General features: G+C 33.8%; 1 protein-coding gene across 4 annotated transcripts in view; it reads left to right on the top strand.

The window, feature by feature from the left end:
• The window catches only part of FBXW7 (F-box and WD repeat domain containing 7), a 206,311-nt gene that overhangs the window by 132,727 nt on the left and 46,377 nt on the right, over positions 1–27,207 (top strand). The window contains exon 1 of one of the 4 annotated variants that reach the window (XM_082653930.1): positions 11,031–11,347. The exons of the other annotated variants lie outside the window; for them this stretch is intronic. Coding sequence (XP_082510056.1) covers positions 11,201–11,347 — 147 coding nt within the window. The 5' untranslated portion in view covers positions 11,031–11,200. Of the gene's footprint in view, positions 1–11,030; positions 11,348–27,207 lie in introns of those variants that run through there. 4 annotated transcript variants of the gene reach the window in all.

Below are 27,207 nucleotides of genomic sequence, written 5' to 3'. Positions count from 1 at the left end.
GAAATTCTAGAATTACAGCTTGATACTATAGGAAATACCTACATTTTCATAATTAAGAGAGTATTGTAAACAAATAAAAGCCATCTTTACAAATGGAAGAATAGTTTCAGTCAAGTTAAAATGATCTCTACTTAGGATATATTTTAGGGAACACATTTTGTAAAATGTTGGTATAAGCTACTGGATGTATCTGATGTTCAATATTAACTCAATTGCTCCTAATACTAAGAATTATTGTCAGTGTAGCACCTTGCATATAAACCTTAACCTCTAATTATATGAAATGTAAATAGAAGAATGATGATTATTTTCATAGATCACCAGGGCTAAAAATAATGTATAAGATTGGGGGGGAGCGTCCAGAAAAGGATTTATTTTGTTGAAATGTACCATGTTCTTCTGTTCAGTGGTCTTTGCTGATGGTAGTATTAAAAGGTAGCTTCTGTGCTTTAGAGTAGCAATTGCTTTTAGAAGATACTTTACTTTCAAAGTGAAAAATGCTTTTTTTCTGTGTTTCTGGTTGGTCTTAAATGACAATTTCTGGTTATTGAAATCAGATGCAAATGAGAAATGGAAGTACGAAGAAAATACTGGTGAATTTGGGAGCTAAGTGCCAAGAGTCATTCATTTGCTTAGCTATAGGTGTTGGTTTTATACGTCAACATTATAAATTTAATTGTTAAGAATGAATTGTTTGTACTTTACCGATATACTGCCATCTGTCTTACGGTCTAATGAGTGAAAACATTACATATGCTGAGGTGCATCTGTAATGTTTATCACTTAAATTTTCAGTTTTCTGATTTGTTTCTTATTTCACTCTGTCAACAGGTATAGAAAAGAAGATTAAAACATTTAGAATCATTATTCTATGTCATTTAGATATCAGTAATCTTATATTTAATCTTTATTATATTTTTATGCTTCTTTACTCCAGAGAAGAACAGAGCAGAGATTGCAAACTAGTGTCTTATATAGTGTTTTGTTTTTTTTAACGAATTTAAATATGTTGCGAACACTTAAAAATCTGGAGAGTTCACATAAAAATATTGATTCTTCACCTTCTTTTGCAAATGTGGACTGTCTGTCCTTACTGGGTTCCCGTGCTTACATGACAACAATCAACGGCACCTTTTAAATGGCCTTTCCAGGCCTTAAACCTGACCTGTTTTTCTCCTTTATTTTACCTGAGTGCTCCTCTAGTCATTTGAGTTTGCTTAGAATGACGACAAAAGCATGACTGTAGGAAATGCAAAAGTAAGTTGATTTTTTCTTTATTTGTCACATGTCAAACTAGTTTGGATGAAGATCCAAGTCGAAGTAATACGTAACCGTTCGTCAAGTTTATTATTAAAATAGAGATTTGCTAAACACCACATTTCTAATGGGTATTATCAAGGTGGGAATTTGTCACCAAAGCTTTTACCAACCTCCAAATACCTACTCGTTTACATTTTCATTCTAGCTCACCTGTTATCTTTCCCATTCTTGTTAAATTTTGAAGTTAAAACTCTACTAGGATGACTGTTCATATTACAACAGTAAACCAGTGTTCTTGGAGCTTCTTATTTTGGAAGATGTTTCAGTTATCTATTGCCACCTAACTGTCACCCCAAAGATTTATGATTATAACAAGCAACAATTATTTTATTATTTCTCATTGTTCTTGTAGGTTATGAATTTAGGAAGGGCTCACTTGAGCATTGTTGATTTGGGGTTGCAGTCAGATGGTGGCTGGAGGTGGAATACCAGGGGGCTAGAACAGCTAGCTGGGATCTAGCCAAAAATCTCCTCTTCATATAGTCTCAGGACTTACCCAGATATGGTCTTTTTACCCGGGTTAGTTTGGGCTTCTTCATGGCATGGTGACCTCAGGGCAATCAGACTACTTACAACAGAGCTACCATGTGAGTATTCCAACAAGCAAGATGGAAATGGAATCTCTTTTGTATGACTTAGCCTAGGAAATCGCATTCTGTCTTGGTTGAAACAGACTCACCTCTCAGTGGAAGGAGTGTTGCAGTACATTGTAAGAAGAGCATGCGAAGATGTGGGATATTGCTGTGACCATCTTTGAGACACACAGTGTACTATAGAAGGTCATAATATCTTTGCTTTTAGAAGTTTTTGTTTTTCATTTGTACTTCATAAAAATCAGGCTCATTAAAACAGATTTCATATATAATATATGTATCTTATGTAATTCCTTAAAATGTAGACTAATGATACCTCACAGTCTTGTCATGATATTTAAGTGAAAGAAAGCATGATCTACTAGGAACTCTGTCAGTCTTTTATCCTTCCCTCATATCATTGTACCAATCTGAAATAATATGTATTTTTTCTAAGCCCTGTAGCTGCAAACTTCCTTTATATCTCCTATTGATCTCTGATAGTCTCCTACTATCCATAGACTTCCTCCTTCTATCCCAAGATCTTTCTGTTTCAGGCATAATCAAGAATTATAGGGATTGAGTTTTGTTTTTTCTTTGTTTCTAATGTTTCTTGATAAACAGTGTTTTATTTATTGGAAAGAATGAAAACTTGGACTGTCAGTTTAATTTAAACTTCAGTCGATGTTTATCAGACGATGTATTTTGTTGAATATGTAATTTTTTAATTAGTTGTCTGCATTGGGTGTTAGCTGAAGCACGTGGGATCTTTTGTTGTGGCATGCAGGCTCTTCATTGCAGCGCATGGGCTTCTCTCTAGTTGTGTGTGGGCTCCAGAGCACATGGGCTCAGTAGTTGTGGCATGCAGCCTCTCTATTTGTGGTGCACAGTCTCTTTAGTTGCGGTGCATGGGCTCTCTAGTTGTGGTGCATGGGCTCTCCAGTCATGGTGTTCAGGCTCAGTAGTTGCGGCACGCAGGCTCACTAGTTGTGGCACATGAGCTCTAGAGCGCGCAGGCTTAGTTGCCCTGCAACATGTGGGATCTTAGTTCCCCAACCAGGGATCGAACCCACGTCCCCTGCATTGGAAGGTGGATTCTTAACCACTGGAGCACCAGGGAAGTCCCTGAATATATAATTTTGACAATGTAAAAAGTCCAGTGGTGTCAACTGTCAGCCCATCCAAGAATGAGACCCTAAATATATATTTTCTATAGCTTAATTCTATATTAAAGTATTTTCTATGCTTAAAGTAACTCTATACTTAAATTTGATGCTGAAGTGAATATTGACAAATGAATATTTATAATGAAGAAATTATTCAGTGAATATTGTTAAGACTCATGTGCTTTAATAGCATGTTATTGAAAATTATACAATTGAAGTCGTGGAACTATGTTCACCTCACTCATAATTGATTTTTACTTATAATTGCATCAAAAACTCAACAGCGTAGGGGATATAATTATCTCCGCGCCTCCTTACTGTTTTACTTTCTTAAATTGTTAACACTGTCAAATATCTTACATGTCCATTTATTTTTCATAGGATACATTCCTACAGTGTGTTAAGCCATCAGTTTGGTGAACTTCCTGCGTTATAGCTTAGTTTAATTTTTTTTAAGTGCAGAAAGAAACCACCTACATTACTTACTGTGCTTTAAAGGAATTAATAGTATTATGTCCCTACTTATTACTCCCTGGCCTATAACACTTTTCAGAATTTTTACAAGAGAGATAAATGATTGATAAATTGTGTTTAGTTTAACTGAAAGGTTAATGAAACTTTTATGCTTAAACTTGTTCATAAAAGTAACAAATCATAAACCTTAAAAAACTGATATTAGAGAAGTTTTTGTCCTCTTTGTTGCACTTAAATTTTATTTTGAGAATTGTAGAAAATTAAGTTGCTTTTAAATCACTCTGTCATCACATGAGGCTTTTGCATGATTGAAATACCTGTAATTACTATGTCATTTTTGTCATTGTTGACTTAAAGGTGTAACTATAATAATCATCTGCTAAATTCTTGGAGAGCAGCTGTATAAGACCGATTTAACAGCTGGGGTAACCCAGCACAGACTGTAAGAGTTAAACTTAATCTTGAGGCAAGTTATGTTATGGTCGTTGAGGACTTCATACTGGGCATTTCTGAAATACTTAAAAAATTCAATCCAATAATTGGATTTTTGTTTTATCACAAATATTTCTTTAAATGTTTAATGAAAGAGTGAGGAAAAGTATCATTTTGATATTAACAACTAAAGTTTTCAGACAAAATATGGGAATAAAATCCAAAGTTTACTCATTAAAAAAAATCAAGATATACTCTGAATGTCACTGTTCATGCCACCATGGTAAATAGGAAAGGAAAAATACGTTAAAAATATTATGGAATAATATGGAATCAGAAAAATTCTAAGATCCTTATCTTGAATTTCATCTTTTAAAATCATGTTTTAAAAAATCATTTATGCCTGTAACTTTTTTCCATTGAAAATGTTTTCTTATTGTTATGCAACATTAATATATATTCACAACACAAGGATAGATGCCTGTTTTTAGAAGCTATACACAGAAATGAATTGAAGCAGTGAATTTTATTTGGATATATTTTGTAAAACTGTAACTACTTACTAAACTACAATAAAGGAAGGCTCACCAAATTGACAGTCCAACACATTACAAGAAGGTGCTATACTCGTTGCTATTAGAACTGCAGTATATATATTCTTAAAGCTGTAAGGGACTTCATTCTTAATCATTTTGTCCAACCTCCTCATTCCTCATTCTAGAAATCTGAAATCTGAGACAGCTTAAGAGACTTACCTAAGGTCACTGGTTAGTGGTAGAGCTGAAAGTAGAACTTAAAGTTCACCCTATATTTTTTGTATACTGGTAAGTTTACCTGGAGTATTAATTTCAGGTAATTTGGATGAAAGTTGATTGAGGCAATAATTAAGAGTAATTTGATTGTAAATGAATTTAGTTGTAAATAAGTCAGTAAATAGTTGGTGTTTTTTGAGTCATGGAATTTCTAGTGCACTATGCAATGGTGTCGTCATATTTAATTTTTCAGGACTTTTTTGGGTTTTTTTTATAGTCTTTACCTTGTAACTTTATTTTCAGCCAATTTAAAAAAATTAACTGGAATTTTCCAGCAGAATTTGGAAATAACCTAAATGTCCAGCAATCAGACCTTGATTATACAAATCAAAGCAGTTCCAATACTATATAAAACCTGATATTGTAACATTCTTATTTTGAAAATGCTACACATATGTGTATATATGTAATGCTTTTATTTTGCAAATGTCTAATTACCAGGTCACATTTTTATAACACTTATATAAACTGTATGTGCTGCTTTAGAATCCAAGCTAATTTCTCTTACGTCCTTAGGGGCTACATGTACTCAGGGGCTACACTAAGTCCCTGGATAAAGAAAATTAGCAAGGAAGTACAGTAATAAGTTATGACTCATTAAATGTTTACATGAATATAATATCTTAAATGCATTATAATTAGATGTTGTAATCTTTCTTAGGAACACTTTGAGCATTTAAATGTTTCAGAATTTTTTAAGGAAATGTTTTGAATGTGATTTTAATTTTTATAAAACATTTCTGTTCGTTTGACTTATGCCTTTTATGAATAATAAAACTTAAAGAGGAATGCCATATATTTAAATTTTTCCTTCATAGTAAATTTAATTGTGTTTTTAGTTTCTACAATTAAAGTACAATATGTTATTTGGATTTTTTTTTTGCAATTGTTTTTTGGTTTTTTGCAGTTGTTTCTAATACAAGCTTGACTGTTCATCATTAAGCAAAGAACTTAATTTCTTGATTCATCATCATTTTTCTCTGTTTTTAAATTGTTCTATCTTTGTACATGAATTGCTTAGACTAGGGAGATAACTTTTAACGCTCTGGTATCTAAGGTGTTAGGAAAGACTAAAAACAATGACTTAGATACAGAGAATAATCTGTTTCACTCTATATCCCAGAATAAATGAGTATGCTCTTTATAATACCATATTTTCATCTCAAAAGGATATTGATTCTGATTTATTTCACTTTAGGAGTGGTGTTAATTTTTAGAATCTGGAATTCTTTTGTTTCTACAGAAGAGTAAGTCACTTGTTGCTTAAATTCACAGAAGTAATAAATAATACTGAATTTAAATGGTGTATGCTGATAGTCTCCCTGTCAAAATTTTTTGATGTGAGACTGAAAACTTTTGGTTAAAATCATAAATACTTGTAGGTAAACTTGTATCTTCCAAGCGATTTGTTTTAGCTGATTCAAAAATAGTTTATGAAAAACAGAAAATCTTTATGCTGCTTATATGATGTGGCCTTTGATCTGGAGCAGTTAAATCCTGGCCTTCTGTATAATAATGAATGTAAGAAATGGTAGAAATCCAGAATAAACTACTATAAATCTTTTTGTCATTGTTGTAAGAGAATTGGAGTGTATGGAACTGTAATACATTTTAGAAATACTGTATTGGTGATATTTTGTTACATGTAACATTTATATATAATCATCTTTGACTAATACAAACTTTTATTTATTTATTTATTTGGCGGTTCGCGGGCCTCTCACTGTTGTGGCCTCTCCCATTGCGGAGTACAGGCTCCGGACACGCAGACTCAGCGGCCATGGCTCACGGGCCCAGCCGCTCCGCGGCATGTGGGATCTTCCCGGACCGGGGCACGAACCCGTGTCGCCTGCATCGGCAGGCAGACTCTCAACCACTGCGCCACCAGGGAAGCCCTACAAACTTTTAGAAGAGAGAAAAATCAGACAGTGATAAACAGGCAAAATATCTTGTATAGAGATCTTCTCTTTATCACAAGTTCCCCATTGTTGAGTTCTTCTTGGATGGATAGTGATACCTGAAGTCTTAAAATGCCAAGGCACAACTACTAAGATGCTACAGCTTAACTTTTAGATAAAAATCGTGACAGAATTTAGGAAGTCTTTCTAAAACTTGTAGATGATTGTGTTTTAAAATATTGTACTTCAAAGTTATTATAGGTGGATTTTGCATCTTTGCTTGCTTTCTTAGTGATTTTTAAGATTGAAATGTAATCTGCAAAGCTCTACGTGATTTTTTTTATCCTAGTAGTAGTAGTAATGGCAGCTAACAGTATTGAGCACTTACTAAATGTGAAGCATTGTTCTTTGTGTTTCACTTATATTAACCGTTGTAATCCTCATAACTGTCCTATGAGGTAGGTTCTATATAGATGAAATTGAGGCACAGAGGCATTGATTTAAGGACATACCACTAATAAGTGGTAGAACCAGGCTTTGAACTATGGCCGTTTGACTCCAGCATATATATTCCTACCTACTGTATTATACTCCCATAATATTTATTGATATCATCTTAAAAAGAGCTTGTCTATTTTGAAAAGTCTCAGTTTGGGTGGGGGGGGCGGTTAATAATTAAGACTATCTTAAATGCTTTTAAAAGGATCATTGAAACCAAGACTTTATTTTTTCTTGAACGTGTGGAACTAGCTGCATTTTAAAATATTAGCAATTGAGGTTCTCCTACGCATTGTCTTCAGCTTCCCTCACTGACTAAGGTTTTCTTCTGTATTTGAAGATTTTGTAGTTTGAATGTTTCCATGCTGATTTAGAGCATTGCTTTAGAAGTACTATTAACTTGAATCCTCAGAAAAAAGATGGAACTCGGTAGTTTGGAAATTAGTACTCACTTCGCTCAATCACTAATAATGTCTCTTTCACAAAAGTATATTGTTAAAGACACATAATTTGATTTAGCGTTTGCTTGAGTTGCAGTGCTCTGTACTATCCAGTTGAGGGCAGCTACTTACCAATTTAAAAAATGAGTTGAATTAGAATGCCACCACTTTGTGTTTACCAAAACTTGGTATCTAGTGTAAAACACAACATTTAATATACAATACAAGACTGCTTTAATTTTCACTCCTATTTTTACCATAAATAATTTCTTAAAAATGAAAAACTAGTTTTACTTCATGGTAATTTCTGCCCTTTCATAAGTACTTTATGTGTATTTTAATTTTCCTAATCCAAATTCTTTTCAATTCCAATCTCCTCCCCCTCCCTTGCTTTAGGATCAGACTCCAAGAAGATTAGAGAGGTTCATATCATCCTTATCTTCAAACTACCTACATGTAAATACATGTGATTATAAATTTCAATATAAAAGTGAAAACTAATTTTCAGTATGGTGATCTTTATTAAGTGAAAGTCAAAATTGGAGTTGATCTGTTTGATTCATTTTTCTCTGCAGAATATGTTAAATTTGTGGAATGAAGTACTCTTCTAATTTTTCTGGATTGAAATAACACATCGTTTACATCTTCTATGTGGTATCAAGAAATGAATTTTGGGGGTTAATTAACTATCTGCTTCAGAGATATCACTGAGACAGAATTTTTTGGAGAATAAAGAATGTCTACCTGAAACTATATGTAATACTAACAAAGTGACCCTGATAGTAACTTGGAGAGGGGGCATTCCACGGGAGCTGCCTCAACAAAGGGATTTTTCTAATAAGGAGAAACAGACACAATATGACTGAAGGTTATGTTATACAAAAAAAAAAAAAATTAGACTTGTGTTAAGGAATAAAGTGAGCACCAGAGGAGATGCTGAGATTAGAATGAGGCTAGAGACATTCATTCTGCAAGGTAGTAAGTAGTCTAGTGGGGCCGTAGACATCCTTATCTCAGGTATCAGTCTCACCTTGTTGTACCATATCAACTTAACAGATTTCCAGTACCCTCTCTCCTATCCCTAGATCTCTGTTGGGTTTTTTCAGTGGTTATGGTTGTATTCTTAGTCATTTACTTTTTTACTAAAACAATTTTTGTATTGTGATTAAATACCCATAACATAAAATTTACCATTTTAACCATGTTTAAGTGTACAATTCAGTAGCATTAAGTACATTCACAGTGTTGTGCAGCCGTTACCACTGTCCATGTCCAGAAGTTTTTATCTTTTCCAGCAAAAATTCGGTACCCATTAAACACTAACACCTCATTCATTTCTCCCCTGAGCCCCTGGCAACCACCATTCTACTTTCTAGCTATAAATTTAACTACTCTAGGGACCTCAGATAAGTGGAATCATACAATATATATCCTTTTTTGACTGACTTATTTCACTTAGCATTATATCTTCAAGGTTCATCCATGTTGTGTCAGAATCTTCTTCCTTTTTAGGCTGAATAATATTCCGTTGTATGTGTATGTACCACATTTTTTTACCCATTCATCCATTATTGGTTACTTAGGTTGTCTCCACCTCTAGGCTGTTGTGAATAATGCTGCTATGAACATGGTTGTACAAATATCTGTGTGAGCCCTGCTTTCAATTCTTTGGGGGTGTATATCCAAAAGTGGAATTGCTGGATCACATAGTAATATTTTGAGGACTCTTCATATTTTCCACAGTAGCTCTGTCCATTTTACGTTCTTACCAACAGTACACAAGGGTTCCAGTTTCTCCACATCGTTGCCAACACATATTTGTGTGTGTCTGTGTTTAAATAATAGCCGTAATAATGGGTGTACAGTGTGGTTCTGGTTTTGATTTGCATTTCCCTAACTATTAGTGAAATTGAGCATCTTTACATGTACTTATTGATCGTTTACATATCTACTTTGGAGGAATTCAGTTTTTTACTTTCGTGTCACTAAAAATTTCTTCTCTGCTTAATGATTTTGCATTTTCAACTACATTTTAAATTGTGATATCAGAGAAAGGTGTACTTTAAGAAAGTAGCATCATGGTAGGACTAGGGGGTATTTCTTGTGTGTGGATTGACTTCCCAGCAACCCACTTCGTGTATTTAGTAAGACAGATCTCACCAAAGTCAAAGAAGAGACCACCCATTTCTGACATTCTCCTTTTTAACTCTCTCCATATCACATTCTAAATTCCCACTTATAAAAATCCATAAAAGCAGGTGGAAGGAGAGATAAGTGAGATGACTGGCTGTTGGAAGAAAAAACAATGGAAGGAGAGAACAAACATTAGCTGAGCATTGTGAATGGATAGTTCACTTCTATTATCTATCTATTAAAACTACTATCAATTCTCACACTAGGCTTTTTTTAAATCATCATCATGTTCTAGTTCCTGGGCTTGGAAATGAAATGTAGCATAAAGATTAATTAGCATGGCATAAGTAGTTAATTTAGGGAAATATTTGAGATCATTCCGAAAAAGTGAGTTTGGGGCCACTTTGAGAAGAGTCTTCATCTCCAAACTTTATCTTAGGCTTTGGGGAACCATTGGAAGTTCTTGAGGAGTGTATTGTACACCACATTCCGTCTCCATGTTTTAGGAAGATGTATCTGACTAGGGTATGTTAAATAAATGAAGCCCTAAGGATTTATGATGAACTGGTTAGTTATTATTCATTTTACTTTAATTACTTCCCAACACAGGTTACATTTATAAATACTTGGGTTTCTAAATATATTTAATCAGTCACATTACTGTTATACTTTCAAGTGGAATCCCTAAGTGTTTCAGAATTATAGAGATTGAACTGAAATTTGCAAACAACTAAAATGTCTTCTGGTAAAATTAACCTGCAGTGCATATTAATAGCTATTGAGAGCCTCAGTTGATTTAATGTCTTAGTTTGAGATAAAGACTGGTACATATGGAAGAGGAAAAGAGAGCATGCTTAAGACAAACACTTGAAGATATAGTGCTTATTCTGAATATATCTAAGATAGAACAAATATATGTTTGTCTTTTTTGAGCATGCATAAATGCTGTCCTTAAATTTGAAGCACGATTCGAAACACTCCTAAAATATTAATGCTGATATTTGGGTAAGGAAGACTTAATAAATATTTACGAGAAAATACAATGTTTATCTTTTGGATTTTTGTAAAGACAAGTTTACTTTCACTTTCTAGGGAATACCTAGGTTAGTCACTGGAGAAGTTTCCAAAGGGACCCTGTAGCACAGCCCTGCTTCGGTTGTCTTCGCATTACTGACTTTGTATGGGAGGTGCACCAGCTGTTTGACTGGCAGGAGCAGGAGCTTTCACTTCAGTAGTTTATAACTCCTGGCTATTCTAGGATAGCTTGCACTTCACCAAGCCTCAGACAGGTCAGGACATTTGGTAGGAGAAGGTTGAAAGACAAAAGCAGCAGGCCTTGGGTTCTCAGCCTTTTTTTTAAATTAGAAAGTTATATTTTAATTCGGTGGTTAGAGTTTTTAGTAATGTGCCTGTATTACATGTAGAGAGTATTCATCAGCCAAGAGGAGTTTTAAAATGTCAAAACCGGGAAAAGCTACTCTAAACCATGGCTTGGTTCCTGTTGATCTTAAAAGTGCAAAAGAGCCTCTACCACATCAAACCATGATGAAGATATTTAGCATTAGCATCATTGCCCAAGGCCTCCCCTTTTGTCGAAGACGGGTAAGTCTCACACATTTGAAAAATAGGAATATTTATTTAAATGAACTACTTCTGCCTCTTTTGGTGAAGAAATGGTTCAAATTTCAATTGGTATTTATAACTAAAACTATCAGTGCATTATGTAGCCAGTGAAAACTTCTGTAAGTGATAGTTTTAATAGTGTGATAGAGAGCCTCGAGGGCAAGGTTACCTAATTCACCGGTTTGTGTCTCTCATTTATTTTTATGGTATTAGAATTCTTTAAACTTACTTAAACTTGGTAAATTTAAAAAGTATGTTTTGAAATATGTCGGCAAATACTAACACCCCAAATTTGTCGTTTTTATTTTGTGGGAAAAGTAAAAAGCTGGTGGTATGGTCCATATACATGATAATTAAAGCATTTAGCTCTCTTAAAGAGTTTATCTGCCAATTTAAGCTAGATTGTTTTTAAATCACTATTTCTTAAATTCAGACCTAACATAATAGAGACGTTACTTTTTGCTGTTATATGAAATAAAAATAGCATGCTATTGTGTGGCAGTTACGATACAGTTTATATATAGACAATTCTGAACTAATATTTTGTAGAACTTGTGCTAATCTATAATCAGGTTATGATCTATTGGATGTTTTTTGGGATTACATTCTCCTCCTCGCCAGATTTTGACCCTGTTAGTATTAACAGTTTTGTTGTATTTTCTGTGTTACTTGGTATTACCATTTTGAATTATTAACTAGAGTGATATATTTTTAGATCTAAAGTATGTTTAGTATCCCGAACACATTAAACCAAAAAATACCTGTTGGAGATTCATTGAGTGTTTTTACATATCAGTGCTATTAGTGTTTTAGTTCCTTTTACCAGCTCCCCCCACACCCCGCTTTTTTTTTTTTTTTTTTACTAAAAGGGAAACATTCTATTAAACAAGTAGGTTAACTTAACAACACCTGAAAAATATTTTTCCTCTTTAGTGAACAGAATCTTCTATTTGCTTGGACTTAAATAGCCTTTGTAAAAATATGTTTTCTAATTACCTTAGTTCTTTTTGAATTGTTTCTACTTCTACTCCAATAAATGGTAGCCATGTTGAAAAACATTTTGAGTAAGTTTTAAATGTAATACAGTTTAAACATTGAAAATAGAATATAAATATCTCTGTCACCCACTTACTTTCTTCTTAACTATATTTTCAGAAAGTGTGTCTTTTGTTTTGTCTTCTGTCACTTTTATAACTTCTGAATGAGGTCACTGCTCTGATTTAAACATTTACACAGAGGCCTCTAGTAGCTTTAAGGTCATTAATAAACTAATTTATTATTTTAATACTTCTGTAAAAAAATACCAATACAAGTAAACTTTCAAATTAAGGAGAAGAAGTGTGAGTTTTTCAAATTAAGGGGTTAAGATCTTAAAAAGATAATTTTGTTCTTGTTGAATATTTCTAATAAACTTAAGTACAGTTTATAGCAGATTATTCATTATGTCACACTGTATGTTTTCTATCTGTATCTTCTTTACAAGTGCATGAAACTTAAAAGGCTCAGGAGCAGGTTCTCTAAGAAAAATTAATAGAGAACTTAAGGGCTTTCCTTGCAGGTTTCCTAGGGTCACTATTCAGTTTGACTTTTCTAGGTTACTGTTATGATAAATTATAGCCTGGCATTTGTAATTATAGAAGAGGACTAAATTCAAAAAATAAAATTCAAACTATAACATAGTTCTAGTTTGGGGGAAGATAGATAACAAAATTAACACATTCAGTTTTAGACTGCCTGCCAATAATTTACTATTGTATAACTCATTGACTCTGACTACTAGAAATATTAGAGGGATCGTGTAATTATAACTTCTCCCCTCCTTTTTGCAACTGGTTAATTTAGGTAGCTTTAAATTGATTCACATGTTCTTTGTTGTTTTAACTTACTAACTTTCCCTTGGTAATGTTAATGATAGATACTTTTATATATATATATATATATTTTTTTTTTTTTTTTTTTTTTTTTCCCGTACACGGGCCTCTCCCATTGCGGAGCACAGGCTCCGGACGCGCAGGCTCAGCGGCCGTGGCTTACGGGCCCAGCCGCTCCGCGGCATGTGGGATATTCCCGGACCGGGGCACGAACCCATGTCCCCTGCATCGGCAGGTGGACTCTCAACCACTGCGCCACCAGGGAAGCCCTTTAATATATTTCTTATCAAAGATTTTAAAAAGACTTTTGGTGTGATATGTAATTAATCACATTGTGTATCTAACATCCAGTATATCTTTTCCATTAGGTATGTTTAGCCTCTTTCAATCAGATTGTTATACACTGACAACAAGTGTACAGACTTCTCTATTTTGTAGGCCATTTTTATCCTTCCAAGTAGTGAGCTAATGTATAGTGAACTCTTACAAGACTGTATGTAGTCTTGGCCTATTAAAAGTTGAAAAACATGTTATTGCGCCTCCATCCATCATAGGTGTTGATCCATTTAATGTTTGCACAGTAAAATAATTTTGAAAATTGTGAAAAATTCTTTAAAATAGTTATAACTACAGCTTCAATTTATAGCTCTCGAAATGTTTTCAGGAAATTTATTTACCTCATTATTAAGTACTATTAGTAATGATAGTCTAATTTATTATTATGTAAATTATTCTAGCTCCTCATCAGAGATACTTTGGACTTAATACTAACGACAGTAAAGAAATAGCAATCTAGCTATTAACCAGTTACCGTCAATCAAAGTGTTTTTAGTATTTAGGTCCTCATAGTTCATATAAGTCCTACAGGTAATTCTTAGCATCAGGAATATTTGAGAATATTACTTGAGTATATAACTTTTTATTCTAAAAGAACTGATCGTCCTTTAAAGGAAGAGAATATTTACAGGAAAAACTTACTTAGTCTATAAAATCACTGGAAAATTGTTTTTCTTTGAAATTGGAATACCTAGTTATGGTAATACTGTATTTCCTAAATCCTAAGATACATTATTTTTCTACATTTTAAACATATGTAAAATTAGTATACGTCTGGATGGAATTTCATAGCTTAGCTGGCAGCATTTTTTTCTTTCTAGTGATAAGAGAAATAATATCTTACAATTAATAATAGTATATTGAAAGAAAAGTCATTAAAATGTTTATATTTCATTTATTAACTCGTTTTTGTTTGGAGACTTTCAAGCATTGACAATATTCTCATGAAGTTATTCTTCAATGTTACTATTTTGGTAGAAATTTCCAAAAGACATGCAATTGGTTATGTATATAGGGCTTTTAAAGATATCTGGTTGACTGTGTTGGTTTATAGAAGGAAAATGTTTTTAGAGTGCCTTTATATTCTTGGGTTTGAACCGATTGTGTAGCATAAGCATCAGCAACAGAGCTAAGAAAATGGGGTAGAGCTGCTGGTGGGAGCAGCAGGGAGGCGAGGTGGGAGCAACGTGGTACAAGGACTTGTTCACCTGAAACCCAAGAGCTCAGGCAACAATGAAATGTATGACTAGATTTCTGATAGTTGAAAACAATTTTGTACTGGTTATATTCCATATCCAGTTCTGTTTAAAGTACCATATTTAAAATAATCTTTCTTTAAAGTGAAAAAGGAAATAAAATTGAAATAGAATATTTGAGTCATTTGAGAAAATATTTGAGTTAATATCACTCCTGTGTATTTTTATCTTTGAGGGTTAGCTTAAGTCAGGGGTCCACAAACTTTTTCTGCAAAGGGCCAGCAGCTATTTTATACTTCGTGGACCAGATAGTCACTGTTAGAACTATTCAGCTCTGCCATTGTAGCATGAAAGCAGATGTAGGCAATACTTAAAGGAGTAGTTGAATGAGCATGATTGTGTTTTAGTAAAACTTTATTTACGAGACAGTGAAATACAGATTTTTATGATTACAGTAATACTATAGTAAATCTTCTTGTGCTTGAATATAAGTTTCAGCTAACAGTAAATTTTTAGAAAGAGATTGTTAGAGCCATGACGTTTCATTTTCTTTAAAAACCCTCATTCTCTCTTCTAATTCTTTCGTAGCTATATAGAGAAAAAATTTTATGTGTATAATCACTAGAATTTTAACATACTGCTCTTTTTCTGTTTTTATTTGTTTTTTTTTTTGTTTTTTTGCGGTATGCGGGCCTCTCCCGTTGCGGAGCACAGGCTCCGGACATGCAGGTTCAGTGGCTGTGGCTCACAGGCCCAGCTGCTCCGCAGCATGTGGGATCCTCCTGGACCGGGGCATGAACCCGTGTCCCCTGCATCGGCGGGCGGACTCTCAACCACTGCACCGCTGGGGAAGCCCAACATACAGCTTTTTAATTTTCCTTCTCGATGTACAGTAGTAGCATAATAATGCTATTAATAATTGCTCTTATTTTAAAAGGACCTACTATATATTCTAGGCATTGTCCAGCTATTTTTTATATTTTAAATAATTCTTAAATGATTTAAACGTTTGTTAAGTACGGTAAGTTAGGTATTATCTCCATTCAGTAGACTAGAAAGCTGAGGCTCAAACAAGTTACCTCTCCCCAGTTTTCTTGGTAAATAGTAAAGCTGGTATTTAACTTCAGGACTCTAATGCTGCAGGTAGTAGCCATTCTCTTTCTACTGTGTTTTGTGACCTTTTCTTATGAACTTAACTTTTTTCAACTACTATTATATTCATATTTTGGTGGGTAAACCTGGGAGCCTATCATTGTTGACATTGTTTCTTTGAGAAAATTCAAAGATTCAAATAATTGAACTACAAATAACTTGGTAGCATGTTACATTTATAAATTTAGGATTTTTTGTGTAATCTCTTTCAAGATGTTTCATTTGTAAAGTTATCCCACAGATGATGCAATGATTATAGTGATAAAAAACTAGAAATATTCAAACAGTATGCATGTTTGTAGTCTTTCTGTAAGCTGAGGGATGATACCTGTTAAAGAAAAAATCATTCATGAACCTTGTTAAAATCGTAAGACAGATTTTATTCAGGGGGACTGTCATGATATGTATAGGGACTACTACAAGGGGAGTTTGCAGTAGGGGAGATAGATTGGGCTCAACTGTTAATAGAACAAAGAAAAGTGAGAATTTATAACCAAGGAGCAGCATGGAATTCAGTGGGTAGCTAATTTCTAAGAGGAAGCATCAGGGGTAAAGGGTGGGGGGTGCTCTGGTTAAATGAACTTAACCAAAGTGGTCAGAAATCCCCTGGGGGATGGTGGAGGATGGCGAACCCAACAGATATGGAGAGGGTGACCAGGTACCACAGGTGATTGACATCAAGGGTGGGGAATTCTGGTTAGACTGATTTAGCAGGATTCTTGCTAAAATTTGGTTCCTGAGAACATGCCGAAGGACAGGTCCTAGTTGAAAAAGAGCTCAGGAGCCTGACTAGAGTTTTGTTAAGGAGAGAATCGTTGTCATACCTCAGGGTCTGTGTTTGGTAGGAAACAACTCAGAACAGGGTGTCTGACAGATTAACCATCCTCAAACTGCAGTGCAGTACCACTCTCATCAGTTTGTTCATTTAGTACTTTTGACTATGATGACAAAAATTAAAAACAGCATTATACCTCTCTTAGCTTCAATACTGTCTTGGATTCAAGTTTTTTCTTTATTGTTGAACTATTGATGATACTAATTAAAAAAAACCTATATTCAAAATTTTAATCTCATTCAGGCATAAGCTATTCTGCTGTTTTTGTGTGTATAATCTTCAGTTAGTTCAAGGTATATATAATTATAGTCTATTAAGCTCCTTTAATAGACTTTTCAGCAAAGGTCTGCCAGTTTTATCAAACAGTTGTATTGTCTTTGTTTCAAAAAACAACCTCTCTAATTATTTATTCTACAATAAAATTGTCACTTGTAGGAAGATTTTATAATCCATCATAAGTTCTGTTGGTAAAGCAAATTTGTGAGTTATTACCTTCCTGAATTTAATAATTTGATAATCCCCTAAATTCCCTGAGTTGAATTATGATATAGAGAATTTTTATTTTCTTCCAGTAGTTAATATCTTTTACTTCTGTTTATAAAAATTAGACATGCTCAGTATGTAAAATGCAGAATAAATGTTTCTTTACATTTTCCTAAATTATCAGTAATTCCACTGCTCAGAAATAACCACAGTAAAAATTTTAAGTAAATAACTCTTTAAACAAAATCGATACTTTAATCCATTTTTCATATATTGCTAGTACTTCCTCATGGCTATAGTTATTCAAAAGTGTATAATCTGCCAAATGAATGTGTCATCATTTTCTAACTGCTGTTGATTTGGTCAGTGACCTGCTTTGAACTTTTTTATACATAAATCTTTAACATCTCTATATACATTTTTCCAGAAGTGGAATTACTGGGTCAAGGAGTGTGAATTCTTTTAGATTCTTAATAAATACTGCTAAATTGTTTTCCAGAAAGATTGTACCAAATAAAAAACAGCACTAGGGACTTCTAATGTTGTTTAACAAGAGAAAGAAATCATATCTTAAGCAAATTTATTCCTACCATGGCAAAGTTTTATGGATTTTACTTAGTTGATACTATATCATTATATTTCTATGTTTATTCTAGGTTTTCTATTGAAGGAATTTTTTTTTCATTTTGAGAAAATAATGATATGTGTTTATACTTACAACATCATTAGGAAAATATATAAATAGATCAAGAAATTATTTGTTGTTCATGGTGATTTTTAAAAATAATGCTTTCTGGAAAATAATGTTTGCCATAAACCTGTCACCAATATTATTTTCGACTATAATTTTCTTCTACTTTTCCCATAGTTTTAAAACTATTATCTCTGTTTTTGTCTAAACAGATGGTCCATGTGTATGGTTTTATAATTTATCATTGATTTAACACATTTTTACTGTGTCTTATGGTTATCTCAGTTTTTGTCATCTTAGTTTATACTTTTACATTTCTGAGTTTTAGTGTGTTGTTTGTACAGTTTAAATGACAGTTTCTCCCAAAGTATATTGCTATTAATAATCTTTACTACAGGAGTACTTTTCATGCTAGCAAAAGCAGCTGCCAGAAATACTTGCCTATTTCTTAAAGCACTGCAACTTAGTCTTACATTTCTGACATAGCTTTGCCTTTTGCCCCAATCCAGGTTCACCTTTTATTTTTATTTTTTAATTCTAGTCTAGCTATGATTAATTCTCATTTAAAATAGTTGTAGCAAGTCTCCCATTCTAAAATGCCTTGATGCCTGAAAGACATTTCATGAAACTCAACGTTTGTTTCATGGAACTCTTAACCAAGAGGAAATAGATGGATATTTCCTTAACATATAGAAATATGAAACCTTTAAAAAGCCAGTGTCATGTTCCCTTCCCCCATACTAATCTATTCAGTATCTGCCAGTTACATTTGTGCCTCTTTCTCCAAATCCTTTCCATGACCTCACAGTCTAGCTTGTCTCTCTGGTTGGAACCTTCCTCCTGGCACTGGTTGCATCTACCGTTGTCCTTATCCATTAGTGGAACGTATTGTAGTTGTTGCAATTACCTTTGGTGCTTAGACATATATGTACTGCTCAGTGGTGTTATTTGACAGCTTCATTTAGTTATCTTGTTTCCTCAGTTGAGGCTATGAACTCTTATTAGACTTCAGAAATTATCTCTAGGGCTTCCCTGGTGGCGCAGTGGTTGAGAGTCCGCCTGCCGATGCAGGGGACATGGGTTCGTGCCCGGGTTCGTGCCCCGGTCCGGGAAGATCCCACATGCCACGGAGCGGCTGGGCCCGTGAGCCATGGCCGCTGAGCCTGCGTGTCTGGAGCCTGTGCGCCACAACAGGAGAGGCCACAACAGTGAGAGGCCCGCGTACTGCAAAAAAAAAAAAAACAAAAACAGAAATTATCTCTAATATCTTTTCATGCTCCCAGTGATGTGCAAGAGAAAGTTAGTGTAAATATTTGTATGACCAATTTGTTGAAACTTTTGTTAAGTTTGGAAAATTCTTTAAGGAGTTTTTGTACTGTTAGAATATGGCATGTTTTTGTTTACTAAATGTTTTTAAATGACTGTGCAGCTGTGATTTTGAATATTTCATTTTCTAAATATAACTAAATTCAGATACAGTTTGACACTTAATTTTAAAAGTAATTACTACTTAGCAGTTCCGAAAACGAAGGAGAAACAAACATAGGGTGTACTCGTTTAGATGGCACTTTTGAGAGTCTGCAGTAGCCAGACAAGTCAGAAAATGCTAAAATAAAAATTATTACAATGCTTTGGAGAGAAGGAAGAACAGGGTGGTGCTATGAGCAGATTTGGAGGAGATTTTAATAGTTTTATCTGATTTTTTTTTTTGAGTAAACTAAAATGTGGCTTCCTAAAGTTTTTTTCCACAGATATATTCCATTGGAACTTGGGGGAAAATTGGCATTTTCAGATCATCTGATATCTTTTTTTGTGTGTGTGTGGTATGCGGGCCTCTCACTGTTGTGGCCGCTCCCATTGTGGAGCACAGGCTCCTGACGTGCAGGCCCAGCGGCCATGGCTCACGAGCCCAGCCACTCCGTGGCATGTGGGATCTTCTCGGACCGGGGCACGAACCCTTGTCCTCCTGCATCGGCAGGCGGACTCTCAACCACTGCGCCACCAGGGAAGCCCCATCTGATATCTTTTATTGTCACTACTTATTTTATCAATAAAGGAATTAACTAGTTACCACATACCAGGTCATTCTATTTTTGATCCTATCAGTTTCTTCTTAAGAATGTTTCATACATCATGCATAAACATGAATAAACAATATAAATTGTAAATTTTCTTCTGGTCTTATTTTCTGTACTGTGCAAGGCGGTGGCTGTAAATAAAAAGGTGATGATTCTTCCTCTCTGCCTCTGGACATACAAAAATGAAAATTACAATCCGTTAAGCATTTAATAGGTAGTGGTAAAACCACAAACAAACCCTTAGACCAAAGGATAATTGCTTTAAATGGACCCATATACAAAGTACTGTGGGAGCATGAGAGGGCCACCCAAGTCTCAATTCAAATGGCTCAGGAAAGGCTTCATAGTAACTTTAAATGAAAATGTGAAGGATGTTTGCTAAGCAGATGATCAGAGAAGTTATGGACAGAAGGAACTTGTATTATTGCTTGGTCTTACATCTTGTTTTTTTCACGTTAATTATACTGCTGCAAAATTATTCACTTATATCTGGATATGAAGTTTATTAATAGTAGTAACAGCCCCAAAATATGTATTAAGGACTTAGAACAGAGTTGGGAACTTTTCTAGAACCTGTAGATATAACAGTAAAGTAGATGGACAAAGGCCATGCTCTCGTGGAGCTTAGATTCTAATTTAGGGAAACAGAAAAGTAACTGTTAATGCTAATGTTTTGATGATGATAAAACAGGGTAGCAGTATATAATAGAGTCTAACTTGGGATGCAGAGGAAACACTATTCTAAGTATTTTCCACATATGAACTCATTTAATCCTTAAAATAACCTCATGAAGTAGATTGCATTATATTATCCATATTTTATAGATGTAGAATCAGAGGTATAGGAAGTTTAACTAACTTGCCCTAGAGCTAGTAAATGATGGAGCTAAGATTCTAACCTAGGTGTCTGGCTCCAGCATCATGAACAGTGTGGTGTACTGACCTGGGTAAGGGTTTGTTGAGTGAATGGATCCTTAGTTTCCAAATATTTCAAGGTTAACTTTTGCCACGTAATCCTGGATTTTTAAATACGTAATTTATACTTTGTTTTCACAATTTATGAAGACCTCAATATCTAATTACTGTTAACATTGCTTTCTAGATGTTTTTGTCATCAGGTGATGTCATAGTATTAGGTTGTGCCTCAGTTATCAGATACAAACGCTAACATGATTTGTAAATCTACAACTACAGCATAGAAATAACTGCCCTGAATTGTTATCCCTTTTGTTGATAGTTAATCTGTACAAATAGTATAGTAAATTTTAACATCACAGGGCAAGGCTATTTAAATTTGTAGGTTATATTTTACAGAAACTAAATATTAAGACTTGGAGTATGGGAGACAGATGAAAAATATGCTAAAAATAAACTTGTTACAAAGCTTCTGGCTGGGTAAACAAGTATGAAATAAATCCACGGTCCCTTGTCTGCAAATCAGGAGTCCAGTAAGCCCTGAAAACTAAGAAGTGTTTTAACAAGTTGGCCAAACCTAACCCTAACTAACTAAGACAGTCACTTTTATTGTTTATCTGAATATTTGTATATTTTGCTGCAGAAATGTTTGTACGCGATGTACTGGAAGTGTTCTGCCATACGCTGTATATGTACCATATTACCCTTCTAAACTCCAAAGGTTTTGAAGTCAGGAACACAGCTTTCTCCAAAATTGTGGAGCTAACTGCAGACCTTTGAGTTTTACAGGTATCATCCACATTTAGAAATGGAATACACTTTGAAATGTCGAAGTAACCTAAGCCTTATCTTCAGTTTCTTAAGTACATTCATATTTAACTGCTTTAAAACATACATTACATAAATGAATACCTAAATTTTATTAACCTAGTTATAGGCAGCTCAATATAGTATGATAATAGTTCAGAGCTTTTATATTATTTATCTTCTGTGATTAAAGGCAACTCATGCTATCAGATAGATACTTTAAATGAGGAATGAGAACCGCAACAACTTTTTAAATTTTTCTCAGTATTTCCGTGGAATATTAACACCTCTAAATTAATTTTAATTCTGCTAGTATGTATTAGGCGTATACATACTCCCTGCTTGTGATGCTAATGTAACAAAGGTGAATAAGGCAGAGACCTTCCCTTAAGGAGGCCACTGATGCTTTCCTGTCTCTGAGAGACTTATTGTCACCGTTCCATGATATCCTCATGATATCAATCAGAGGAACATGGATTAATTAATCCATTCAACAAATAAGCATCTACTAATTGCCAGGCACAGTTCTAGATACATTATTGAACAAAACAAACAAACAAAAATCCTACCTTTTTATAATTTAACATTTTGGTGACCCTGAGAATTCCACCTAGGCATGGAGAGCATGTTTGATCTGCTCCAGTATACAGTGTTTCATCAGACTCCTTTATTCAGTTGTACACTTTTCATTTCCAAGTCAACTGGTGATCATTTGTAGTTTATAGTTTCTCCATATGTATATAAAGATACCTCCATACACATGCCTGCATATGCAGACACTCTACCTGACTTGATAGGATTATTTTGGTAACTTAAGTGAAATGTATTGATAGTAAAACCTACAAGTTTTCAAATACTGTTAGGTAGTATCCAGTATATTATTTTGAGGCTCTGAAAGATTAAATATGATTCCATATTATTTAATTTTTCATGTTCTTGCCAGAAAACTTTAGTCTTTAATATCCTATCAGGTCCACCATAGTGATTTCTTTCTGGATCGTACCTGGGTCAGAATTAGAGTTCTTGGCCCTATCCCTGACTTGTTGTGGAAAGTTGCATAAATTAATGTGTCTCACATATAAATCAGTTAACTAATGGTAGATTAATTGCGGTAGATGCAAATAATGATAGATATAATGTAGGATTTTTAAAATGTGATGTAAGTTTTACTATAGAAATAATACCAGAAAGGACTACCATTTGTGATAAAAGCAATGACATTCTTATTTCCTTTTACAAAGACCTATTGATGCAGCACATCTCTTTATTTGCATATATAGTGCTTTATTCCTACAATGTTGTAAAAGGTAAAATAATTACAGTAGATTTTTTAAAAGTAAATCTGGTATTAGATTAATAAAAGTTTCTGTTGTGGTTTTGGTAGTACCTATGTATATATGTGTTTATGTATACATTTATGAGCTTTATAGAAATTTATTTAGGTCTGGGGGAAACAATTCAATGGTTAGTATTTCTCAAACATTAATATATAAACATTGATCCCAGAAGCACATAGGTGACTAGCTATTTGTTTATGGTTATTTTATGATATCTTCATGTAAGGTCGGGGAAATCTGTTTTGAGAGAAAAAAATATAATGTTGGATGAAATTCTCTTATCTTAAGTTTCTTCTCCTTGCTAGTATTGAAAGTGAAAATTGAAACTTATGGGTTACTCCTATTTTTTAACTACCTTTTTATGTGTGGGTGATTTCATATCATTCACTTGGGAACAATTTGAGCTTAAAGAGCTTTTCAGTAATCCACAGAAATCTCTACATTATCACTTTAGATTTTGAAATGTCATTGTTACTACTAGTTTGAACATGTAGGGGCAGTATAGTACTGTTTTTGTAAATCTCATCTGAATTTGTGGGTTTTTTAAATCTGTAAGTGTTCTTTGAGGAAATACAACTTATGTGTTACTTTTTAAGGGATGATTGGTGCTGTTTTATTAAGTTGGAACTATTCTTTCAATTCAGGTTCATATATATATATATAGTACAAAAGCTTTTATATTATAGAAGCTCATGGCCCTGATTTATATTTGAAGTCAAGGAATACGTTAAGCTAGTTAACAGGGAAAATGCATTCTTACAGTTAGACAATAAAAACGAGGACAAGTGGATTCATGGAAATGCTAAAATCAGTGCAATTTTGCTTTTATTCATTCTGTACCAACCTTTCAAAATGAATGTTTAATCATGAGAATTTTAAAAATTTAGTCTTAATTTTTCAACCTGACAAGAGATTCCTAAACAGTCTTATTTTAAGATTCTTTAATTGGTAAATAATTCTTCTAGTATCAAAATGATTAAGGGTTTTTACAAAATTTATGATTGCCTTTTTTTTCCACTTAAAGTGATGTACACTTAATAAAAAAACAACTGATCAGTTATCTCTTCTATCCATTCCATCTATTTATTCAATCTATTCAACAACTTCTATGAACCAAGGACTACTTTAGACATTTGGAGTACGGTAGTGAATGAAACAGACCCACATCTTTGCCCTTGTGGAGTTTATGTCAGGATGGCAGACTGCTTAAGAACATAGAGATAGAGTCAGTTAGACCTGAGGTTAAGTTTTTAGCTCCATCACTTACTAAACCACCTCTGTAGGATGGCAATAATAGTACTACCTACTTCACAGGATAGTTTTATGGGTAAAATGAAATAACATAGAGAAAGTATGGTTATATAATAAGAACTTAGTAACTGTTATGAAGTCCACATAAGACTTATTTAGATGTGTTGGTAAAAATATAATTAATTCTCCTCATATAATAGTACTTATTTCTTTCACTTACGGTTAGTATTTTGAATATTTTTTCATTTTTACTTTCTTCAGATTGTGAGAGAAAATGCATAACACCAATTTTGATAGTCATTTTTCTTAAAGTTTCCTGATTGACTGTTAATCTCTAAATGGAAAGATACTGCACATAAAAAATTAATGTGATTTGGATCTTCTTGCATTATATAGAGTCATTCAGTGTGACTCTCATGTATATAAAAATTAACCCCAATATGTCTTCCTGAATTAAGAAAGTAACATGTGCCACTTAGTATTTTGTTTGGAGTTTCTCTGTTCAGAATAAATGTGTTGGCTTCAAATACCATTAAATTTTTAGAAATTAAATTGCTGTATAAGAATTAAAAACATAGTTTGTTGATTCACATATTATGTTAGCAGCTAAAATGTCTAGGAAATAGTTTTCATTATGATTCTTAAATTTTGACGCCATTTCTTTCCCTAAATTAGGCCCCAAAATGAGTTAATTAAGAAATGGAACGTAACTTGTTAACATCTTTGAAAACTAGCTTGTCCAAATGGCACCTGGTATATTATTACCATATAGGAGTTGAGACTTAAAACATTTAAAGAATTGATTCACAAGTCTTAACAAAAGTACTCAGAAATTTAGATCCTTCTTGGGTACCCTGTACTACTCTTGGTTCTTTTTATTTTTTAATTATGTGGAAGACCCATGTTTAACACACACGTGCGTGCACAGGCACAAGCACACATCCCCCACATACAAACAAATAAAGTTCTCATCACCACCCCCAACCCCCGTTTAACAGCTTATCTGCTGTGTTCATGGGACAACCGCTTCATTGAGGGGAAGTCGTTGTTCTGCCGTTTTCGTATTAGCTTTGTTATCATGCAGGATTTTCAGCTGCTCACACTCATTACCATACAGCTGGTATGTAGAGAAGGAAGCAAGCAGAAGTTGTACTGTCTACAAGAATAAGAAGCTCTCTTGCAGATGGGGTGCTGGCAGATGGGGCATGTGTTTGAACAGGTTTTACTAATGACAGAGTGCATTAAAAATCATTCTGAGAAAGTCTAAGGTCAGTGCCATGAATTCAGAGCTTGAGAGGTTGTTCAGCTTTTTGTAGACCTTTTTAGAATATTAATTAACTCTAATGCAAATAAGTAATAAATGGCCCAACCACAATCTCTTCCAAAATTTTTTTTATCAGTTTTCCTTTTTTATTTTAGTATATTTTGTTTTTCTTTAATATAATTTAAAAAGCACTGTTAGCTAGTGTTTTTCATCATCTTGCACTATATTTTGTAGTCTTCAAATATATTTACTTAACATTCCAGAGTATGTTTATATACAAAAGTGTTTTGTATACATGCTTTGAAATGTATACATGTATACATTCTTTGAGCAATGTAATAACATTCCTCAGTTTTGATATATGAGAGTATTTATCAGAAGATGAAAACCAAAGAGGATTTGGAAATCCATATGTGTAGTATTGACTTCGTTGAAGATTAAGATGAGGTATGTTCTATCTGCATGCAAAATTAGAAGTGGGGCTTCCCAGGTGGCTCAGTGGTTGAGAGTCCGCCTGCTGATGCAGGGGACACGGGTTCGTGCCCCGGTCTGGGACGATCCCACATGCCGTGGAGCGGCTAGGTCCGTGAGCCATGGCTGCTGAGCCTGCGCGTCCGGAGCCTGTGCTCCGCAATGGGAGAGCCCACAACAGTGAGAGGCCCGCATACCGCAAAAAAAAAAAAAAAAAAAAAAAAGTGAATGGTATGCCCCAAATGTATCTATTGTTAAAATTATTACTTGCATATGTTCCATATTCACAAAACCAAAATGAATAAAGTAGTAGTTGAAATATCTATCAATATATTTTTTAAGATATTTCAGTGGGATCTTAGTTCTTTTGACCCTTTTCATTAAATGTAGTGTTTCTTGATATATCCTATCTCAATGGGAGATGGTGATAAAAAGCAGGTGAAGCAAAATAAAGCTAGGCAATTATATGTAAAAATGCAGTTTTCAATTTAATTTTAATGGAAATGGAACTCAGCCTGTTATTCTGTTCATAGGGATTAAGATATATATTGCCAAAGGTTTTTCTTAGTTATAATGCTTTTGGTAACTCTCAAAAACTTACATGCTGTAGATTTCCTGTCAGTAAAATTGAAGCACAAAAATGCTATCTGTTAGGTTAATACCTGTGAATCAATAGAATACTTGGTAAGTGAGATCTGTAGGCAATGGTGTACGTTAAGTGTTGTTAAAACTGCATACTGCCTTTATCAGTAAAAGTTTATATTCTGTTGGGCATTTTTAAAGGTACAGGAAGTTCCAAACCAGGGTGGCTTTTAACAACAAAGATAGTTGCATTTTCATTGCATATCAAACTGTATATTTTCTTCCAATTTAATTTATACTTGACTTGTGTAACTGATAAATATGTAGAAAATTTTATTACTTTTCCCTGAGGGGGAAAACATATAAAATATTATAAGTAATAATATGTATAGTGCAATAGTACATAAATAATAAATATGTGAGATGTATTGTTTACCTATTAATATTTTTCAGTTATTATTTCTGTACTTCTGTCATTGTAGATTAGAGTGTATCTCACATTCTTAATTATCTCATATAAATATTATTTATTGATACCCTGATATGTGCAAGAACTGTGTGAGGAGCTGA

This window comes from Grampus griseus (genome assembly GCF_964374135.1).
Source record: "Grampus griseus genome assembly, chromosome: 4".
Taxonomy (NCBI): Eukaryota; Metazoa; Chordata; class Mammalia; order Artiodactyla; family Delphinidae; genus Grampus; species Grampus griseus.
The sequence above is the reverse complement of the archived record's forward strand: the minus strand, read 5'-3'. Positions and strand labels throughout refer to the sequence as shown.